Source organism: Cyclopterus lumpus, chromosome 11 (assembly GCF_009769545.1).
Source record: "Cyclopterus lumpus isolate fCycLum1 chromosome 11, fCycLum1.pri, whole genome shotgun sequence".
NCBI lineage: Eukaryota > Metazoa > Chordata > Actinopteri > Perciformes > Cyclopteridae > Cyclopterus > Cyclopterus lumpus.
In genome coordinates this window covers 18,475,230-18,490,140 of record NC_046976.1, presented here as the reverse complement: position 1 = coordinate 18,490,140, position 14,911 = coordinate 18,475,230, and the positions used below count along the sequence as shown (strand labels likewise).

General features: G+C 39.0%; 1 protein-coding gene across 1 annotated transcript in view; it reads right to left on the bottom strand.

Moving 5' to 3' along the window:
* LOC117739206 (cytosolic 5'-nucleotidase 1A-like) overlaps window positions 1-14,911 on the bottom strand; it is a 40,388-nt gene that overhangs the window by 9,705 nt on the left and 15,772 nt on the right. The window contains exon 8 of the mRNA XM_034545500.1: window positions 14,116-14,167. Within this exon, the coding sequence (XP_034401391.1) occupies window positions 14,116-14,167 (52 nt within the window). The remainder of the gene's footprint in view (window positions 1-14,115; window positions 14,168-14,911) is intronic.

Here is a 14,911-nt window from a genome sequence, read left to right as displayed (position 1 = left end):
CACTTTATAACATATTACTTTATAACTTTAGTAACTAAGTGTTTATTAGGCAACATGTTTGCACTATTGTTTTGTTAGCTTTGTAATTAATATTGTTTTATTCTATTCTTTGTAAAAATTGTGCATTTCAAATATTGTATTGCTTACCTGTATGTATAAATGCTGCTGGAGTGAAATAATGTCCTCTTGCATGATTAATTCAGTATCTATCTATCTATCTATCTATCTATCTACCTACCTATCATCTATCTATGATATATCTGTCTATCTACCTACCTACCTATCTATCTGTCTATCTATCTGTCTATCTACATACCTATCTATCTACCTACCTATCATCTATATATCTATCATCTATCTATCTACCTACCTACTTACCTACCTATCATCTATCTATCTACCTACCTACCTATCATCTATCTACCTACCTACCTATCATCTATCTATCTACCTACCTACCTACCTATCATCTATCTATATATCTATCTATATATCTATCTATCTATCTATATATCTATCTACCTACCTACCTGTCATCTACCTATCATCTATCTATCTACCTACCTATCATCTATCTATCTATCTAACTACCTACCTATCATGTATCTATCTACCTACCTATCTATCAAACTATCTATCTACCTATCATCTATCTATCTATCTACCTACCTACTTATCATGTATCTATCTATCTACCTACCTATCATGTATCTATATATCTATCTACCTACCTATCATCTATCTATCTACCTACCTACCTACCTATCTATCTATATATCTATCTATTTATCTACCTACCTACCTAACTACCTATCTACCTACCTATCATGTATCTATCTATCTACCTACCTACCTATCTACCTACCTATCATCTATCTATCATCTATCTATCTACCTACCTCTTATCATCTATCTATATATCATCTATCTATCCATCTACCTACCTATCATCTATCTATCTACCTACCTATCATCTATCTACCTATCATATATCTATCTATCTACCTACCTATCATCTATCTATCTATCATCTATCTATCTACCTACGTATCATGTATCTATCTATCTACCTACCTATCATCTATATATCTACCTACCTATCATGTATCTATCTATCTATCTATCTATCTATCTACCTACCTATCATCTATCTATCTACCTACCTACCTACCTACCTACCTATCTATCTATATATCTATCTATTTATCTACCTACCTACCTATCTATCTACCTACCTATCATGTATCTATCTATCTACCTACCTATCTACCTACCTATCATCTATCTATCATCTATCTATCTACCTACCTCTTATCATCTATCTATATATCATCTATCTATCCATCTACCTACCTATCATCTATCTATCTACCTACCTATCATCTATCTATCTACCTACCTATCATCTATCTACCTATCATCTATCTATCTATCTACCTACCATCTATCTATCTATCATCTATATATCTACCTACCTATCATCTATCTATCTATCTATATATATATCTATATATCTACCTACCTACCTACCTATCTATCTACCTACCTATCATCTATCTACCTACATATCTATCTATCTATCTATATATCTACCTACCTACCTACCTATCTAACTATCTATCTATATATCTATCTATCTACCTACCTACCTATCTACCTACCTATCATCTATCTATCTATCTATCTATCTATCTATATACCTACCTACCTACCTATCATCTATCTATCTATCTACCTACCTACCTACCTATCTAACTATATATCTATATATCTATCTATCTACCTACCTATCATATATATATATATCTACCTACCTACCTATCATCTATCTATCTACCCACCTACTTACCTACCTATCTATCTATCTATCTATATATCTATCTACCTACCTATAATATCTATCTATCTATCTATCTATCTATCTATCTATCTATCTATCTATCTATCTATCTATCTACCTACCTACCTACCTATCATCTATCTATCTATCTACCTACCTACCTACCTATCTATCTATCGAAACTATAAGGAAATTCTCTTGCGATGAAAAGGATACCTTAGTGTGTATTTGCGCGCAAATGGTTGCACACCGATGAGGAAGTTAAATCAGTGTCAGAGGAAGCTGTAGCAACACATTTTCACTTTCATTTTAATAATTTATTTAGATTTGCAGAATAAGAAAGTGTGCATATTTTACAGTCAAAGTCACTGGAACACTTTAAACCAGGACTATAATAACATATTGTCGGACCTAATGTTTTGATTTGATCGTGTGAAGATATTTCATAGACATGTGCTGAGGCAAACTGAGTTTTTATGTTCTTACTCAACTGTGAACTTGTTAGCAGCAAATTATGGAAATATGTGTAAGTAAAAGTATTAATTTAAAGTTCCAGACATATAGATACATATTTAATTAAGTTAATAAACTGCATATATGGAGGTGTAAAAGGTAGCTGGATGTTCTTGTTTATAAATAACTTTGCACTACCTTTGTCAGTGTGTTTTCATATTAATCGATCAAATCTTAGATCGATCGGTTTTAGAACTGGAAAAGGAAAAACTTTAATTCGGAGTATTCTGTGCAAAACGACTTAATAAAGTCCAAGTTTTCTTGGATGGCAAATAGATGTTAAAATCAGAAAATCTGGTCGGGGAAAACCCAACAGACGATATTGACTGAACTCAATATCTGCAGTTCAAATCCAGTCTGGCACCTTTTTTACATTTACACGCTTCTCAGACCTTTCGGAAATATTTCACTGCTTATCCCAACAGAGCGTACAACTGAAAGTGAGTTATCAAAGCAAGAATCCAGTAAAAGTTTTTGCTGTATATGTGCAACCGTATCTGCAAGAGTGGTTCATGGTCCTCAGGTGCTACGGGGTCGTAAAAAACTCTAATGGCACCGTTACATTTAAAATTGCAAAAAGATAAAGATAGTAGATAGCATGCGCACGCCTTTATTTCAATCTGGAGTATCCCTTTCCACAGTCCTCCAGGCTCGGGCCTCTGTGTGGTGGACGTGACACATCAATTATAGATGGGCAGTAATGCACCCTACGCTTGAGTGCGCTCCTGAGTGGCACCATTTAAAGATGAAAATATTCTCACTGCAGCATCAATTAATTACCGCGGCTTTCCCATGAATTCTGGATATCTCTCTTCAAAGTTTCACTGTCTTACCTGCACATTTCTAGGGTGGTATGAGGAGTGCTATTAGGAATGCTCCCCAGAATGTGCTATTGCAGGAGGGCTGAGCTGGATAACTCATCCAATTATTGATTCCTGTGCCGACTTCACACTGAGCGAAGGGGAGATCTGAGGAGAGATCTGAGGAGAGGGTGAACACCCGCTTGATCTGCAGCTAATCTGCTCACTGATCATTTCCGTTATGTCGTCAATTATTATCCCTTTCCTCATGTCTCCTTAAAATGTCTCTCCCTTCCTTCAACCTAGATGTTTTTGCCTTCGCTCCTGCATTAAAAACTTCATATATATATATATATATCTTTGCGTCTGTCTTGTAACCGGATGCTGGATTCACACCATAGCTTTCTATTAAAGGGATAGTTCAGATTCTTGTTCAACATAAGTTGGTGCAAATGGTTTTATTTATATTTGTAAGTACGAATGTGAGTTTTCAGTTTTTATGTCTACATCCCGGGCAGAAGGTTTGAGGAAGTCATTGAGGTCGTCGCAGAACTTTATTCTAAAATTCATAGTAGTGTCAAATCCCTGGTATGAGTACTTACCTTGCCAATGAAGTGATTCTGATTCATTCATACTTTCTTGACAGGCCATTTACAACAGCTGTGATTGTCACTGTCTCCTCTGTGGAGTTCCCCTAGGCCCTGTTTTAGGACCTACGTTTCTTTTCTTCTTGTACACTTGGAAACATCTTCAAAAAACTGAATGTACATTTCCAAGTGTATGCTAATGACTCCCAGATTTATATTCCTGGAGATATTGACTAAAATGTTCTCAGCCTTGATTATTGTTTAATTACCGTAAGATTTAGGCTTTTAGAAATTTTACCACAAAGGCAAAAACAAAAAAAAAGTAACCATATTGGGCCATCGATAGCAATGAAAGCTGGGAGGGTCATTTGGTCAAACACATAATTTTGTTCAGGCTTTTTACACCACAAATAAAGGCATCAACCAATTACACATTTCAAACGTACACCACAGTGGAAAACAACAAGAAGACCTTATAATGGGAACGAAGATCGTAGACTGTTGTCTGCCAATATAAATAGTTTTGATTCAAATTATTTAAATTGCAAGCATTTCGCATTTTTGTGTTGTTTAAGGCTTTTAAGGACAAACCCAAATCGCAAAAAAAGCCCAAACCGGGAGTTAAAAGAGGCTGAATGCTCGATACAGAACACTGGATTAGTTTCAGCGTTCTGTGTAAAAGCTGTTTTGTTCCATACAGAAGGTGTTTTGCTATCAGCTCTCTCTCTCTCTCTCTCTCTCCTTCCCCTGCTGAGGCACCCAGTGCTCCTTTCCTCTCGCCCTCCTTTGGTTTTTCTTCCCCTCATCATCATCCCGTTCTCCCGCTGTCAGAGATGACTCCCTTAGACATTTTCCCTGTTTCCTCTGTCACGACTGCCATTATACCCCCCCCCTCCCTACCCTCTTACCCTTTCACTTTTGCTCTCTACCCATTTATCTACACTTCCTATGTGTGTCTTTTTCCACACACTTATCCATTCCAGTAAATAGCCTTTTCACCCACAGCTTCTATTACGTCTTCTCCGAATGAATAATGAAGATGTTCATGAAGAAATAATGGACGTGACATATTGTGACTCTTTCCGGTTTGCTCGGACGGTGGATGATTTGCTGATTGTTCTCTATATTCTGTATCTATTTTTTGCATGCTTTGGCCTCACAACACACACACACACACACACACACAGCGGTGGCGGTGGCACAATAACCAGAGGATCTCAGTCTTTGCCAGAAGTTAATACTAAGCTATGTTTGCTATGGCAACTATTCCCAATCAACGCCCCCGGCAACAGCCCCGGTGGGCCCAAGTGGCCTTTAGACGTGTTTCTCGTACAGTTGTATGACCTTTTGTAATCTGGATGTCAACTTTCAAAGAAGTCTTTGAAAGAAGAAGAAATTAAGAGGAGAATTGGCATCCTAACGATGAGATGTTCCTTTTTGTTAAATAGGCCGTGCGCAGACACTTCTAATTTAAGGCGCACTTAAAAGAAAGTGGAAGTTGTAGAGTACGAAGCAGCTTTGAATATCTACGCTCGGTTGTGACAGACATCTTGATATCTCTGGATATTACCTGAGAATAATTCCTTTGCATTTCCCAAAGGAACCCTGCGAGGACACCTACCCTTCCAGCAGATGAGGCCCAGATTGGAAGTAGATACCAGCAGGGAGACATTTTAATGAATTAATATGCATTGGCCCAATTAGCCTCTGCACTGCAGTGATTATCACATGCGCACACATACATGCACTGGAAATAGGGACATCCCATTGCGCAGTTTTGACAAACCCAAAGGATTGTGGGACTTATTTTTAAGCTGGAGGAGGTCAAATGTTTCCAATTTGTTCTCTCTGCACATTAATTAGCTGGAACTCTCTTGCATGAAGAACTTGATGTGACAGTTGAGTGGTCTGATATCAAACCTCCAGGGAGGCGGGGGAGGGGCCGGCGCATTGTTAGAAAGCAAAAACACAGTCATAATCATAATGTGCTCTCAATTACTAGTTTCAAGTATTCTTCAATACAGCATGTCATTGATTTAATGAAATACAGAATACATACAGTCATCTTTTCTATTCCACTTTGAGACCTCGTGAATTCACACACTCCGCCACTAGCTACGAACACACGTGGCGTCAATTTAGTCCGTGAGGCTTTGGCGTTTAGGCCTTCTGGTGGAGATTGGGACTGGGCACACAGAAAAGGTAAACAAAGGGAATGTGCTGCACAGATACGTAGGGGTGGAGGATGGAGGGTGGAGGAGGAGCGATGGAAGGGAACTGTCTGTGTGAGTCAAAGCAAACATGAGATGACAGTCAGGGAGGCTGACTGGTCCTTTGGCATCTCACATACTTTAATTAAAATAGATTGGAAATGGATAGAAGGGGGGGGGGGGGAGGGGACTGTTACCGTGGAAACCAAATTAGGGTAGATTGAGATCTTGAGTCATCTTAAAGGGGGAGAGGGATTCACATACTGTTTTCTTTTCTTTTTAAACTCTCTAATATGCATAACATATAACATATGCTGTGTTTCACCTTATTTTCTAATTATTTATTCATGAAAGTCTTTATTTTTTTATACATACGTTTTAAGTTATACTCGGTATAGAGTGTTTTGTGAAGATAAGATTGTATGACAATTAAGCTTTTTTTCCACGTGTGGTGTGCTTGAGTCTCTTGTGGGAACATACATCTGTTAACATGTTTACATTGTGAGGACTGACCTACCTTATGGGGACAAAATGCAGGTCCCCATAACGTAACTTTAAGGTTCGGGTACAGTTCAGAATTCATAAACACGGTTATTCTCCAGGTTATGAAAGTAAGTCAGTGCATTGTCCCCAACAGTCATAAAAACACACTTTTGCATGTGTGTGTCTACTTGCACATTAATCTTTGTGGGGACCACTGAGTGTTAGACCTTCAGAGTGAGGACATTTATGGAAAGGATAATTTGGGTGGTCCTTACTTCTTAAAAGGCCTGTTTGAGGGCTCAGACTTGGTTTTAAGGTTTAGTTCAGAATGAGGTTTCGGACTAGGGAACGTATCCTATGAGTGTATAGAAGGACAGGGATGTGTGTGACATGTCGTGACGTTCACATCTCTGTGGACCCGTGTGTGTTCGTTTTTAGCGACAGATTGCAGACAATGATGGTCTGTCTGTACTGTAGCATGGCAGCTGATACAGACCACAGAGCTTTGGAGGGAGGCCGTGAGCACTGCATCACTCACACAGGATGGGGGTGATTACTTGGCTACTGTATTCTGGGTCCTGGATCTAAATATAGAAGTTGCGCTGGGGAAGGGCGGCGCTGCCGGGAGGATGGTGATGGAGGCATGTGGTCGTCATTGATTTATCAGCGGGGGCCTGACAGCGTTTCAACATTCATGCAGACAACTCTGTGCTTTTATGTTTACAAATGCCGCACATACATTAAATCAGTGTTTATTAGTAAAACATACAGATACTCCAGATGGAAATCTGATTTTATTCCTGTTCCAAGCAAACGTGGATTTGTTTGTGATGTTTCGCTTCCACATTTCACCTGTTTGGTCCATTTAAAATGATCATGGAGCGTTTTGTTCCTACAGGATTTACTAAAGCAGATGTGATTTTAACATGCAGTTCATTAAGCTGAACTGCTAAAATACATAAAATTATACAAATAAATGACGTAAATGCAAGCTAATTAATCGAGGTGTTGGTTTACACTGTAAAATCCACTCAGCAAAGGCAGTATTTTCTTTTTATTACGTTCCACTCTAGGCTTAAAAAGGGCTGCAGGGATTGTGTATTTTTAAAGGTCAACCAAGACGTTAGCATCAAACTGATTACCTCAATGTGATTTTTTTGGGCGGATTACTGTTGCTGAAAATAAGCTCTGTGGCAAAAACAAGTTCACGATACGTTCACGTAAGATAATATTAGTAATCAGGCCATTAATAATGGGTGTTAGGACTAATTTCTGCACCACTCTATGGATATCTCAGTTGGTATTTTCAGGCAAGAATATTAAGAAAAGGAGTCTTACTTTACATGTTGTAGGAACACAGTATTGTTGTGGTCAGAGGGTTGTCATTGTGCTTTTATTGATTAATGAAAGAAAGCCAAGGAGGTGTCTAATCTTATTTGATCTAATTTGCGCCTGTAAGAGGTAGAAGAAAGGAGGAAAGGAACAGCTCCTTGCTAATATTGCAGAATTAAGTGTTCACATGTTCCACTTTAAAGAGTGGGGTAGATCTAAAAGGTTAAACTGTCTATAAAACCGTATCCACTGCCAACAAGAGTGTTTTGAAGAGTGTGTAACAAACATAGATTTGAAGTACTGACAAGTACGGTGATATTCGGCTGACATTTGTCGTGGCTTTGCGAAACAACGAGGCCTTTTACATATGATTACACTTTCTCCTGCTATTAGATTTCAAAACAATATACAGTATGTATTTTTTTAAGTTGTTTGTTAAAAAAAAAAAAAAAATCCAGGTCATTTCACTCATGAGGAACCTACCTAAGCAAAGAAAAATACTTTTCGACCACAGCCCTATTTCCCATCACGTGACAGACATTTTAATTTCTAATTGGCGATTAAATAGGCAGGTGTGTTCACTTCTTCCCTTTGACCCGAGGGAAACCCTCTGTGGTTGAAGCATTACAACCATGACTGCATGAAATGAAAGTAGTCTGTCTTTCTGTTCTTTTTTTTGGTGTGCATATCATTTGGTCTCCACAATCACCATAAAGGGCAAGAAAATTGGTTTTGCTCTCTCTTGATTCGCTTATTGACATAATTATGAGCACACATTACACGCTGTTAATGGGGCCATAAATCACTTAAGACACACGAGCAGGACGGTGTCGTACTTCAGCAGTTATTCCAACAATACTGAGTGTAAACCTTTTGCTTGCACTAAAATAAAAATATTAACATATAAATCTACAAATGTTATTACAGAAATATTTAACTGAGCTGTGTGAACCGATTACATCTCCAAAAGCTGTTGCTTGAGGCAGTCTGTCGGATTGGTTTCCCCCTCATGCTGAAGTGGTGCGCATTGGGCTATAATAAGAGAGGCATTATTGTTGTTGGGTTGTGTTACTTTTTTTTGTTTGGTTTTGCCTTTCAAACATACATGAACGGCATTGTAAGAACAAACAAAAAATCATATATATAATTTATAATAATAAAAATTTCCTCAAGTATCAATTTTTTAAGAAATTCTTACTTTATTACAGAATGTGAAATACATATTAAACTAATCTCATCTAGGCCTAATGCTTGGAAATAAATATTAAAAGCATTTAATATTACAGTAGAAATATCAGTAATGTACATATTATTACGTGACTAGCTTACGCGACAATCCCTTCGATGCTCCTCCACTTTAACGATCTGTGAGTCAAAGTTCAGTTCATCATCTCCTCTCACTAATACAACATGAACACCTCCGCATTCAGACACAGCCCATTCCACGTGCATGGAACTTATCACATCATGCACACGCGGCTGATCGATGTGCACATGGGTCCTGAGTGCACGCTAGTGATTACCTCAAGGTGTGCTTTGATGTGTGTTCAACCACCCGGCTGGAATGTGCAGCAGGGCCCCGGCCCTATTTATGGATCCGGGCCAAACACTTCCCAAAAGGTGTTTGATACCGAAAGGCTTCATTGTCTGTTTGTTTTTTTGTTTCGTGTAAACTTCAGTTTTCGTGGTCAAAATGACGTTAGAAAGCAAAAGCGCCACTTTGGGACGAGCAGGTGCAGAACATCCGGCTCGGGGTTTGACACGTTCACACTTGGTATCTTGGTATTTATATGTGATCATGTGTGTGTGTGTGTGCGACCCAATGTAGGTGCTTCATTTACTTTCCATTGGCTTTGTTTTACAAAATAAAATGGGTTGCAACAGATTTACTAGTTCTTGCATAGAGAAAAGAAGTAAAAGAAAAAAATAATATGAAAACAATGGGATAAAAAGTCATAAGTATGAGATAGAAAGTCGAAATTACTATCTACTATACCTACTACTATCTCATATTTTTGACTTATTACTTTCTATCTCTTAATTTCGACTCTTTATCCTATAATTATTCTTTTACTAGTGGAAATGGGCTTCCGTAGTATTTACACCAAGCCCTGTAACTGCCTCTTGTAACTGTTCCTAAACTGAGTGAAACTTCTATTATTTAAATGTGCATATTACACAAAGTAAGAATACAGAGATAAAATGTATTAATTTACAAAAACTAGTGTCTGGAGGGAGTTGCAGAGCTGAACACCGACGGACCGTTCGCAGCTCAACAAACACATTCTGCTGACCTCAATAACGTATGGAGGGACTGCGTTTGCTGTCATTTGCTGTGTGTGTGTGTTGCATTGAGTGTGACAGGCCATCAGTCATGGTTGGATCCCTGTACTGCCAGGTGGACCTCGAGGGGGGGGGAGAAAAGCCGCAATGTGGCACTGATGGAGCGAGGTGCACTCCAGACTGTGTGTGAATGCATGTAAATGGATGACCGTGCACAGCTGGTGGGTCGTGCTGGTTGTTTTGAGGTTGGAGTGACAGCTTGGCTGATTCCTCTGCTTGGTTGGGACAATATGCCGCACCAGTTTGCCGCCATCAGAACTTCGGTAATCCCGCCTCTTGGCTCTCTTTTCCTCCTCGCCTCTTCATCGAAGCTGTAAACCTCCACTCCTCCTTTCTGTAAATGTGTGCGATCTAAATCTCTGTACCTGTCTGTGTCCCTCTTCTTATCTGTGACGCTTGTGTTTTCCAGCTGCTCGGTGACTCATACCTCTAACTGTTGTTCATTTATCTCTGTGAGGAGAAGAGGAGGTCTTTACGGTGATAGTCTGATGAGAAAAACACTCTAAGCTGGCCTTGTTTGTCCTCCCAGTAGGAGTACTAGGTTATTGTACTCAAGTAAAAGTATTGTAACCTAAAAGAAGTTCAGTTAAAACATATATTATGATACAATGCTACAGTATCACACAACTCCAACATGAGCCCTCAAACCAAGACTTCATTTCTATTGACACTTGGCATTCTGTGTGTACGACTGATTATTAATTATTAATCATAACTATAACGGGATTCACCTAATGAAGTTGTGCAGGTACTTTTTCCATTTATTTTACACTCCACTCAACATCTTATGTCCCAGTATAACAAGTCCACTCAGCCTCTCTATCCCAATATAACCAGTCCAATCAGCCTCTCTGTCCATTAAAGGCTTAACCAGTATGAAAACAGAACTCCTCAGCGGTCTTAATTACACATTTGTATATTGTGTATTTTACACCTAGAAATAGAAATGTAAAAAAATGACACATTTTGTTTTTTATACAGATGGGACTGGATTTGATCAATGGTCCTCACAAGGCTAGGGAAACAAATGTGTGTGTGTGTGTGTGTTTGTGCGCTGAGTGACTGTCTTCTTATTGCTCAGACAGGAAACCCATTCTGTCAGTCTCCTCCCTAATTGTCAGACCCACAGACACACTCACACAAACCCGAATAAAAAAAAAACTAAGGCAAGCAAAAAAATAAAATAAATCAGAGGCACGCACATACAACGCTATTGTGTGCACACACACGTAGAAGAGTGTAATCTGTGCACGTTAGGCCCTTCAGAGGGAACGCAATCTCTTTCATCATCAGAGCAGCGATGAGTCCGCGGTGCTCTCGGACCCTCCAAGGTGGATCTGATCCTTTCCTGTAACCATTAGAGACTAAACTGACTATAAACCTCTCTGTAAAAATAAATAAATAAATAAAAAAGCCCCACAGCAGATCGCGAAAAATCCCGTTAGCCTAATTAGTCGTCGTCGTACGCCGTCGTTACAGCGGCCAGCGCCAGATGGTCACAGTTAAAGGGAGGTGTTGATTGACAGCTCTCTACGTTATCCTGCTCTTCATCCCCCGGAGAATCGGCACACCCCAACGCGGACAATTTAACCCCCCACCCGATATCAAATTTATGGTCGATTCAGATTTTTGTCGCTTGAGTGACAAAAATATTCAATTTCAATTTGTGAAGAAAAAAAAAAAATAATCCTGACAGAAGTCATCCGGAGCCAGATTTAGATCTAGAGAGGAAGAAGCCAACATATAAATAAGTATTTGTGTGACAGGGACAGGAAAAAAGCTGCGTTCACACCAAACTCGTTGCGAATATTCGCAACGCTTTCCTCGCGTGAGTTTATTCGCCCGACAAGTTGGTAGTTCATTCGCATCATTTGCGCCTTAGAGGGGCGTGGCTTATCACCGTGGCTTTACTCCGTGGAAACAGTTATAATTTCCGCCATCCACCACGGAAGAAATAACCACTAGTTCTGCTTTATACTTGTTGTGGACATCCCACAAACGTCAGAACAACTAACGCCCTCGTGTTTGGGTTCATAACATCCCCCGTAGGCTCACACAGCTCGGTGAACTTTCACCGACTACGTCTCGATAAGTTTCGCTTCCAGCTTCCAGCTGATTGGCTTTTCGCAACTCGCCGTTGGGTGAATTTCGCATCATTCGCGTCTGTGCATTGACTTTGCATGGGATCTACTCGCCTGTAAGTGTGAACGCAGCATAAAGCTCTGCTAAACCAATTTCCAGCACCAAAACAGTTCGTCCACGTGAGTAAAGGTATGTTTTCACGAGAGATTTTAAGAATTTTAATGAATCGGACTTCAACTCTTTAGCTTTAGGGCCAAATTACCTCTTTACACTGTGGCTAAAGACAATGGCGCTTCATTAAATAGATAGCTGAGATTGTTCTGCAATTTCTTTATGTATAACACATGCTTATGTATGCAAGTGCCTTTTAAAAAGTGAATTTAAGAAATTATGTAAAATCGAGAAAAAAACCTTGGACCGTGAAAGGAAGCCCTTAAAAAATGATATATATATATATATATATATATATATATAGCTCTGGTGCGTGAGCCTGACTTCGCAATTTAATTATTTCTCTGTAAATTGTCTTCTAAAGATTTAAATGTTTTCCAACACAGCTGATATAAAAAAAAAAGTAATGCAAAGTCATAAAACATAGTAATTAGGACAGTTGCTGACGATTGTAATCATGTTTCCTTTATTTTTAAAGCCACTAAAGCAAGCTTCATCCAGTTTCATCAGGCTCACTCGCCTGTGTGTGTGTGTGTGCGTGTGTGTGTGTATGTGTGTGATTCGGATGCTTCACACACAAGACATTACAGTTGTGACACAACACGTGCGGATGGCTGCTCCTTTCTTTGAATATCGAGATTCAGCTCCACTCAATAAAAACAATAATTAGAGGAAATATTTATATATTTATTGTGTCTTCTGCTGAGCATAATGTGTGCACAAAGTAAAGCAATAAACATCGCACAAATAGAAATTACACTGTAATTAATTCCTCTTTTTAATTGTTCCATGTGCCCGAGAGGAATGGTGGATTTAATAACACGATGCTGCATAACAATTACATCGTGCCTCACTAACGGTAACCTCTTTTTCATAGCTTGACATTTTTAGGAAACACAATTATATATTTTTCTAATTGAATAAAAAGATTAACTATGTGTGTGTGGAGCCCATTAGCTTAGCATACATTTATGATTTAAATTAATAATTTTCTCTACTCGTCATCTTTCTTATTCACCCCCTTGCTTCCTTTTCCTTCACCCCCTCCACTTGCTTCCTTCTCCTTCACCACCTCCACCCGTCTTCTTTCTCCTTCACGCCCTTCCCCCATCATATTTCTCCTCCACCTCCTTCACTTGCTTCTTTCTCCTTCACCCATTCTCTGAATATCTGTGAGTGCTTAGCAACAAGTGTTCCCTCTCCTGGATATTTGGTTGCCTTTGTTGTGATTGGTCCGGAGGGATTTTAATATATATAAAGTAGATGACTTCCTGTCAGCCTTCTTCTTATCCTCGTTGTGTTTCTGTTCCCTGGCTTTCGCACCCTTTCCCTCTTCCCTCACTTCCCTTTCTTCCTCTTTTCCCTCCATGTTTCCACTCTCAACATCGTTTCCTTCCTTTTGCTCTCTTTCCACCTTTTCAGCCTCCTGGATGAGGTCGCCATGGAAACACAGCTGACGTTAGTTGGTGACAAAATAAATTTCGTACAGGCCAATATATAGATTACTACTACCTTAAACACCACACACACACACACACACACACACACAATGTCGTCTTCCCATACCTCCTCTTATCTCTCTCAAGGGATAGCCTTAATCTGTTGCCATGGATACCAACACGGGGGGGATGATTCCTTCCAGAAGAAACTTTGTTTGCACTTTACAATACATTAGCATGAAAGAGAGAGAGGAAGATTCCCCGACTGCAGGTTTGTCTTTATCAAAACTGAAAAATAAATACTGCTTCGCTGACCCGAGTAATTTCGACCTTCTCGCTGTGGATGTTCTACGGTCGGCGTTCGAAGCTCGAAAGCACGGCAGCGGTAATCACGTGAAAAAAAAAAATGTGGAAAAGGTCAATACGCATTTTCCAGCCAAAGGTAACTGCCATGTAAGTTTTACATTTGGAGAAAGGTGCTGTTTGGTAGCCAGTGGTTTATAAACGTTTAAAAAATTTACAGAAAAGAGGGTTTATGGGGTCTTTCTGGAACCAGGTTTACGAACCAGGTTTTCCTTCATTTGAATAAAATACCTGAAATAAATCCTGCAGCTATACGGCCTGAAAACAATTAAACCAATGAAGCAATTAATTTGTGAAGTTTGGAGCTTTCAAGTGTCTCGTTTAAAAAACACGATAAACAGAAAGTGACCCGCTGTATTGTCTTTGTCACTGAATCAACACAATAAAACTCTAGCAGTGAAATCATTACAGATTAATAATACTGAACTCAATACGCTTGCAAATTAGCCTTTTTATTTATTCTTAATTGTTTTAGCAGTTTGAGTAAGAGTCTACAGTCAAAGAGGCTCACATTCACAAAGACATGAACAATGCTTTAATATCGTACTTTTACGATGAATATCTGTACAAAACGTTGTTGAGACACAGTAGTCTTGAAGCGGTAGACTGACATCCCGAGAAAGCAAAACACATACTGAAAAAAACAGGAAAACATATGAATATGAGCTTCATGTTAATTAACCACCGCTGTTATTTTGTTCTTCGTGAATATGCGTTACAATATTTTTTTCTCACTTTTGACGGGAGC